This window comes from Cricetulus griseus, chromosome 6 (assembly GCF_003668045.3).
Source record: "Cricetulus griseus strain 17A/GY chromosome 6, alternate assembly CriGri-PICRH-1.0, whole genome shotgun sequence".
Classification (NCBI taxonomy): domain Eukaryota; kingdom Metazoa; phylum Chordata; class Mammalia; order Rodentia; family Cricetidae; genus Cricetulus; species Cricetulus griseus.
The window spans coordinates 90,347,933-90,356,657 of record NC_048599.1 but is presented as its reverse complement, the minus strand read 5'-3'; the positions used below and the strand labels follow the sequence as shown (position 1 = coordinate 90,356,657).

Below are 8,725 nucleotides of genomic sequence, written 5' to 3'. Positions count from 1 at the left end.
TGGTATAGGGAAGTCACTGGGAGTTCATTTCACCCCAAAGTTTCTAGTGGGAGGAGGTCAAGAAGCTGGTATGGGGGCCATCTCACTTCTGGAGTGCAATGGCAGGTAGCAGAGGGGACTGAAAAATTGGGTGTCAGAGGGAAAGTTTTGCTTTTGCATACACCTCCTCTATACACTTAGGCCACAAGGAATAGTGTGCTGCTCTCAACATACCCTGAATAGTATGCCCTGCCATTTGCTGTGTTAACCTTTCTCTACCAACTTAGCAGATCATTGTTGCAATTCTTCTTGGACTTTTTGAGGCACAGATAGATGATGAACCTTCCTCTGGGCTTCCCTAACACTGTGCTCAGAGCATTGGTATTTTATCATAAAAGGATGTTTTGGAATTGCTTTCTTTTATTAAAAGTAAGTACCTCAAGGGAAGGAACTGGGTTGGATTTGTCTTTCATTCCCAGTTGCTAACACAGTGCCAGGCCCAAAGTGGATAGATGCTCACACAAAGTTAGTTTCCCAACCTCGTTTGAGCTATGATGGAGATGGCCAGGGCACCATGACCCAAGGTGTCCAGTGGTCAACAGCAGTGGCAGCAGCATGGAGAGATGAGAGGCACCTGTGTCAAATCTCTTCTTCTTCACTGGCCTTGCTCCAACGGTGACAGCAGTTGGCTGTGATGCCCAGGAGGAAGTTGGTGGCCACAGAAGCGATGGAGACCACAAAGCCCACAAATGCGATGAAGAGGTAATCATCCAGGGTCAGAGTCAGGTGGCAGGCCTTGAAGCTCTCTTCAGTAAGTGAGAAGAGAGGGGCACCCTCAACTTCAGGAGGGCCCCGACACTCAGCCAGCTGAGAATCTGCAACACAGAACAGGGTGAGGCTCCTGTAGGAGAGTAGGGATGGGAGCATCTCCCACCCCTTCCAGAGAGTGACTGAGTTTCTTCTATGTGCCTCAAATATGCTTATCATCTCAATAACCTGCAAAGCATTTTTTTTGCCTGTTTTTATAAATGTGAAAAATTGCTGCTCTTAGACTTAAGTATTTGTGGAAAGTCTTACAGTTACTTCCAATGGTGGATCTAGGGCTTTTGTGAGACATGAAGCCTCAAGTCAGGACATGTTACTCTCTACTCCATACATTCTTTTGGCTTCTCTTTTTCACACAGAGAGGAAGCCAACAGCTCCCTTAGGATGCCAAGGACACTTTCCCAGCCCTTTATTTTGCTTAGTTTTTCTGCTCCAGAGACACATGTCTCTGCCATTCCTCCATGGCTCCAAGCATGACTCCTCCTAGATAGGAAGGGGGTATCTCTGTATTTGCCCCTTGTGATGAAGATTCTTCTTTAGGTCTCTGTGTAGCTCACTCTCTCACTTCCTTTGCGACTTCGTTCAATGCCACCCGCTTAGTGATGCCTTCTCTTGGGAGCACCCTGCACTTGCTTCCCCCCTACTTACTATCATACCTACTCTGCTTTATTTTTCCCTCTGGTGTCCTTGCCTGATAGTTTTATTACCGTCTCTCCTCCCTTGAAGATACGCTTCCCCCACAGTAGCCTCAGCACCAGAACAGCATCTCTTTGTAGTAAGCACCGAATGGGTCTTTCTTAAATGGATGTGGTACTTTAATTTAAAAGCCTTGTGTCTTGCTACTAACTTATGCATATGCATATGGTTTTTCTTCTTATTGTTTTTCCTGGATAACACAGTCAAGAGCATAGCCTCTAGAGCTATCATCTCAGCAGTTATGTGACTGTGGATATTTAATCTCTCCATATCTGTCAAGTGACAATAATCATAATATCTGCCTTCTGGAATTGTAGTCAGGATTCAGAGAGTTAAAGCCCACAAATGTTTCTGGTGCCTACTAAGCATTAGGTAAAGTGTGTGCCTTTTGTATCATAGTTGGATCTCTCAGGTGTCCCCTTGGGGTTATATTCCATACTCAGACACCTGAGGGAAGAAGCTGCTCCTTTGGTGGGATAGCTTTGCTCCCCAGCCTTGTGGAACCATCTTTTAGGGTCACTTCAACAGATTCACAATGGCTGTCCATGGTCTAACCTTAAGTTTTTGGGAGTAACAGGCTTTCTGAGGCAGTTCCACCTACAGATCTGGGCAACAGCTTCAGAGTAACACCTATGTCCCAGGTCAGGATGAAAATACTAACTGAGCTCTAACCTTGGGCAAATCTTGTTTATCTTTTCCTTCCTGTCTCTCATGCATTGCTTTTATAAGAAGGAGATAATCCAATCTAAATTTTCCAAGTGAGTCCATGTGAGGCTTTAAAAGTTATAGTGTATAAAATACAGGCGGTGTCAATGTTATATATTCATTACACAGTTTTTGAGGGTAAAAATCAAAGTGATGGGCCTGGATTGATCCTTTTGACAGATGGTTATGCATACATACTGTTAGCCTTAGAAGTGTGTTGTGTTCGTGTGTGTGTGTGTGTGTGTGTGTGTGTGTGTGTGTGTGTGTGTGTGTGAATTCTTGTCTTGGATAAGGATGCAATTTTCCCCAAGTCAGAGTTGAGTCAATCCCAGTAAGCTGTTTGCACAGGACTCTATAATCTGTTTATGTCCTGGTCATATCTAGAGTTGGCTCACAAGAAGCTTTCTACTGGAAACTAGAAGATACCAACTTCCAGCATTGATTGTGTATGTATGTAAAGCTGCAGTGAGACAATGCAGACCAGCTAGAGGAGGCTGAGGACACACTGGGTGGGAGGCTAAGGGCTGACAAAGTTCTCTGGAAATTGAGAGATCAATCTTGAAATCAGATTGTATCCCAGTAGCTCTCTCAAGTCTGTTTGAATTCTGTCTCCCAGCATAGATAATTGGAGTATCTCGCTAGGAGAAAAGAGAGGAAGTGATACAAAAAATATTGAAAGGGATGACATCATCCAGGTCTACAAGCTCTAGCAAGATTTGGCCTCTGAGAGGAAATGTAACCTGTCCTCTGTAGAAAATGATGGGACCTCGAGGACCAGCACTGTTCTTCTTTGGGGCTCAAGGCCTCACCTGCAATGATGTCTGAGGCTGCACTGCTGGGAACTGAGGTTCTCCTGTCTCTTGGAGGCTTGAATGCAGTCCCTTGCCTGCATTCCTGTGTAAGCCTTCACCTATGGGAACTGGACCTCTCACTCCTGCTGAGAGCTCAGGTCCCTTGCCTGAATTGATACATAAGTCTACATTGATGGGAGCTGGTCTCATCTCCTCTCTGAGGCAGCCAGGCCTTCTGCAGGGCAGCAGGACCCCCAGAGGTCTCAGCAGAAGAGGAATCCCTCCTGTGCTGACAGCTGACTGTTCCAGAAGGCTCTTTCTGTCAATAGTGACAAGAGAGAGGGTGGCACAGCTTGCAGAGAGGTTGGCTTGGGCGGGAGATGGCTCTAGGCAGCCTCCCCATCCTAGTCCCCACCATTACCCCATCTCAGTCTCCAGCTATTTTGGTTCTGGAGAACTTCCTCCCACAGCTCTGTGGAAACACTGGAATCGTGACCCACAGCCCCCCTAAGTTATTTTAGTCTTGGACTCCCCACTCAGTCCTCGCCCTCTTGCCTCATTCAGCATTGTTATTTTTCCCTCCTGAGTATGCTGCACTTAAGACTTTAGGGAATTCCTGGGATGGGGCTCCAGCCACTCCTATTGTTCTGATGCCAGGTACACAGGCCAAGGCTGGGTGCTATACCATAAGTACATTGGAGGCTGGAGCCAGGGCTCAACTTTAATGCCTCTGGGCCAGGTCTCAATACCCTTGGATGAGGCCAGGACACATCAAACTTCCATGATGCTGGCTCTTTCAGGCCTCAGTCTACTCTCTGGTTGGGATTCTCCAGTTAAACTGCCTTGTTTCAGTCCATCTCCTAGATGCCCACCCCATGAATAAACTGCGCTAAGGCCACTTGGCCAGTGCAGAGCTTGGCTATTTAGTTCAGGACCTGATTTTTGACAGTATGGCCAGAGAACAGCCAGACTGTCAGGGCTTGAAGCCTCGCTCTGACATGTGGTGGTTGTGTAGTTCTGACCAAGTTATGAAATGTTTCTGTGCTTCTGTTTCCTCCTCATTCAGGTTCTTACGAGGACAAGAGGAGTCAACACATGAAATATGCTTAGAATAAGGCCTGGCACATAGTAAGAACGAAAATAAATAGGATTAGTCATGATTGTTTCTTTCAGGGTTTTCTCTGCACTGATGAGACTTAGAGTAGAGTAGAAGTCAAATGAATGTGTTTGTATCTATAGCTCTGCCAATTTCTAAGTGAGTGACTTTGGGCAAGCCTTCTTATGGTTCTACATCTCAACTTCTTCACCTGTAGAATGGGGTAATAGACACAGGGGTTTCACTGAGATAATGTATGCCAAGGCTTGCTCACTGCAAAAGTTCAACAAATACCACCAGTGACCGGCTTCCCCCCACTCAGCTTACTGTCTAGAGGATAACAGGCACAATATCCATCCCCCCCATTCCCTCACCCTCCCATCCTCCCATGCCTCCCCCCCCCAGCTTGAGCCCTCCGCCTGCAGCCTGAGTGAGGGAGAGACCCCACCTATACCCACTGGAAGAAGGGATGGGAAGACGACAGAATAAGAACATATTCAACAACAGAAAGACCAATATGACACCACCAGAATCTAGGGACTCTACACCAACAAGAACCGAAAAGCCCAACGCAGAGGATGAAGAAGAGATGGACTTAAAAATTATCTTATGAAGATGATAGACACCACCATTTTTTAAACGGAGACATTACTTCTGAAAACCCTCCTCCTGGTGACCAGTCCAGTCACCCCTCTTACCCGCTGTACAGCGCTGTATCCGATTCCGCAGCCACTTCAGCAAGGGCTCCATGGTGCAGCCGCACACCCATGGGTTACCCCCGATCTGCAGGGTCACCAGCCCTGGGAGGCCCTCAAGGGCTTCAAGACTCAGGAAAGCCAGGCCACCATAGCTGAGGTCCAGGTCTCTGAGATGCACGAGGCCCTGGAAGGCTTGAGGGTGCACCCTTCGCAGCCAGGGGTTGTGGCTCAGGTCTATATGCACCAGTCCATGAGCCTCCCGGAACATGTCAGCTGGCACATGGCTGAGGTTGTTGTAGCTCAGATCCAGGTGTGCTAAGCGCTTGGCATGGAGAAAGAGGCCCTGGGGCAGCTCCAACAAGGAGTTGTTGCGCAAATCCAGCACACGGAGTTCCATGTAGCATGTGAGATAGCCTGGTGGTACGGCTGCAATGCGGTTGTGGGCCAGGCTGAGGTTGCGGGTGTCCATTGGCAGGTCTGGGGGTACAGAGAACAGCCGCTGGCTGCTGCAGTCCACTACTTGGTTACGGCATGTACAAAGGACTGGGCAACTGGTACCAGCATCAGAGTGCATCACCCCAGTTGCCAAGAGGAATAAGACCAGTAACAAGGCTGGGTGGAGAGGCCCGGGCCAGGGAAGTTGGGCCCAGGTGTCACCCATCTTTGGCAGCTGGCAGCAGCAATGCTGTAGGGAGCCCATGAGAGCCGTGTCGCTAGGCTCAACAGTCAGGGTACAGGGAGACTGCTACATTAGAGGCCTGAGTCTGGAAGGTGGGGCTTCTGAGAGTGTGCTATCATGATTTATGACTTCCTTGGGAGCCTCTAAGCACCCAAGGACTTTCTAAGATCCACAGGATGTTCCTTGGTGGAGCCTGGGGAGCAAGGACCCAGTTGAGACACCCTAGGGTCTGAAAGGATGATCAAAGCTTGAGAAATGAGGGGAACAAGGATGAAGCTGGAGCAGCTGCCAGTGGGTCCTGCAAAGGTCCCTGCAGATCTTTTGTGGCCCTGTCACCCATGCCTGCTGGATGCTTCCTCTTGGTGCTGTGTCTGAGAGGTGGGGGGGATGATGTAGGAGAGATGAAAGGTGGCCTTTAAAGGTCCTGGCACTTCTTCTAAGAAAACTTAAGCTCTGTCCTACTAGGTCTAGGACTCATTAAGAAGTCATAATTGCACCTGGATCTCCAGCATTCAAGGTCTCAGAGGCCATTTCTCCTGGTGGTCCAGTGGGCATGAGTTCACAAAAAACCTGGGGCCAGGAGTTTAGGAAGGGGCCCTGGAGAAGTATGTTCCCATGGCCTCCTGAAAGCCTGAATCTTTAGTCTCATTGGCCTGGAATCTCAAGAGATGCTCTTTGCTGGCCAGGGAGGGGTGAGTCCCAAGTGACACCCATTGTCTGGGCCACTGAATCTGGAAAAAGCCATGAGTTCTGGAGGCATAGGTAGGGGCCAGTTAGGAAAGCATTATTTATGTCTTCAAGCTGTCACATAGCTGTGTACTCAGCAGGCAGAGGCAGAATTCACTCTGTCAACAAGAAAAGCATTCAGGCAGAGAAATCAAGTCCCCTACATTCCTGTCCCCTTACCTAGGTCCTTTGCCTTACTTTACTCCTCTCTTATTCCTCACTTATTTCTTCTTGGAACCTCTCTGTCCCCAACCACAAAGTTCTTTGCTTGCTATCTTTCAGATGAGGACCACAGTGAACTCAGAACCCAGCCTCCAGTCATCTACTAACTGTATCCATCTGACCTGAAATCCTTCTACTGGGTTTCTGTCCGGAACTGGATACATTTTTTTTCTGTTGCTCATAGCTCCACCCTGTGAGTACCAAACACCCTACCCTGAACAACTCCCTAAGGAAAACATGCATCCAAGCTCAGGTGGTTTGTATACCCCTCTCAAACACTTTCAGCCTCTCATTCTCCCCCTCTCTTTCTTACACACACACACACACACACACACACACACACACACTTTTGTAGTTTTCCCTTCAGCGTCTTTCTGTACACACTCCTGCAGAACCCCCTCCCCAGTGTGCCCCCAGCATCTTTTACACCACAGTATAGCCCAACCCTAGCCTCCTTTTATGTTGCAGCCTCCGGCTCCCAGCCTCCCTCTTAAGCCCACACACATACTTGGTCTGGCAAAGTGATGGAGAACTACATCCCACCCAGGGCCTCACCCCACTGCTCATCGCTTAACCTCTGTGGCCCCAGCTTCCCTTTTGCCCACCCGCTGTCCTCATTTACCCCCCACCCCAACCCCCATCCCTTTATCCCCTTGGTCCTTCCCACCCTGTTCTCCACTGCTTCGGAGCATCAGTCTTAATCACTGGGAAATCACCCTGGCACCCTTTATACAGATTCATTTTTTTCTCAGCTTTAGGGTCTCTTGCTATACTCGCACAGCCCCCCCCCCCCCGGAGACTACTCACTCTGTTCCAAGGACACAGACATCAATCTGCAGCAGACAAACGGCTCTGCCTCCCTCATCCTGGAATCCCCGCTCCTTTGCTTGCTTGCTAGCTTCGGAACAGATTGCCTACTCGGCTCTTCCCCTCCCCCGACTCTCCTCTTCCACGTCTCCTGGATCCCAGGCAAGCATCTTCTGTGTTTTCCTGTCCTGTGGTCCCTCTTCCCCTTCTTTTATGCTGAAGGGAAATCTGAGAGAGGATGCTTAGAAAGTTCACAGAATCTGAATGCCTCTTGGGAAACTCAGCTGGTGCCGTAGCTGCCTCGGTGTGTGGCTTCCGCCAGAGCCTGGTCTTCCCCTCCCTCCTCCCTTTCTCCCTCTTTCTCCCTCCCTCCATCCCCCTCCCCTCCTCTCTTTTTCGCTCCCCTTTTTTTCCTCGAGGGCCAGGTAATGACGTTTCACTGTCTCTTAGCAACTGCCTCCACATCTCTGAGCAACAGGAGAACTGGCTATAGACCCCATCAAGAGGAGAGGAGAGTGAAGTACTCCTGGTGAATTCACGGCCACCCTCAGGGTCCTAGTGGTAGGGCAAGAGGAAGAAAGGGGAGGGGATAGGCAACCCTAGGACAGGAGTTAGGAGAGAGGAGCCAGCAGGGGAGAGAAGACAAGACATTCATCAGGAAAGGATGGAGTGGGCAGAGCATTGGTGTGGGATCTTAGATGGAGTTAGTTTAAGTGCAACAGACCCCAAAGGGTTAGAAGAGAGGGCATAATATGTAGAAAGGAAGTGAGTGAGTAGACAAAAGCAAAATGGATGAAAGCAATGAAGGCAAGAATCAGGATGTAAAGAAGAAAGGAATATGGTTGTTTCTCAGTGTTTGTTCACCTGATGGGCAAACACTCTCTGTTAGCTGTTCTATTACATCTCCAGGTCTGAGTGTCATTTGGTTCCCAGCACTAGGTGACTGGATGAAAGCTTATTAGGAAGAATTTCAGAGGACTGTTTCCTCTGCTCCTTCTCTCTAAGTCTTTATCCCACGAACTCTCTAGGGTTAGGAGCTTTGGCTGGAGTTGATCTGAGAACCCTTGGGATGCAAAGAAACAATCGGCTAGTTCAGATGAGAGCAGCCGGACCACTGCAGATACTTGGCTATATCATTTGGAAATGGGAATGGCCAGGAAAGTATTATGATCCTGGGTAAAAACTGCTGGAGTTTCCATCTTCAATACCCATGTAGATGCCTGGCATCCATGGCAGCATCCCTGTAATCCCAGTGCATGGAAGGTAGAGATGGACTCCCCTGAGTAATCTAGCTAGACAGATTAGATGAATTGGGGAGCTTTGGGTTCAAACAAGAGTCCTTGCCTCAATGTGCAAAGTATATAATTATTGTGGATGACATCTCTGGCCTCCACATACATGTGTAACCTATGCACACACATGCACACATACATATATGAGACCTTATGATATGAACATATGCACACACACATGTTTACTGCATATATTACACATGATAAAC

At 48.6% G+C, this 8,725-nt stretch overlaps 1 protein-coding gene across 1 annotated transcript; it reads right to left on the bottom strand.

The window, feature by feature from the left end:
* Positions 1–618: 618 nt before the first annotated feature.
* Positions 619–5,561, bottom strand: Lrrc55 (leucine rich repeat containing 55). Its single transcript, XM_035446207.1, has 2 exons — positions 4,791–5,561; positions 619–854 (listed from the first exon to the last, which is right to left on the bottom strand). The coding sequence occupies exons 1-2, from the start codon at positions 5,488–5,490 to the stop codon at positions 619–621; spliced, it is 936 nt and encodes a 311-aa protein (XP_035302098.1). The 5' UTR covers positions 5,491–5,561.
* Between the last annotated feature and the right edge of the window lie 3,164 nt (positions 5,562–8,725).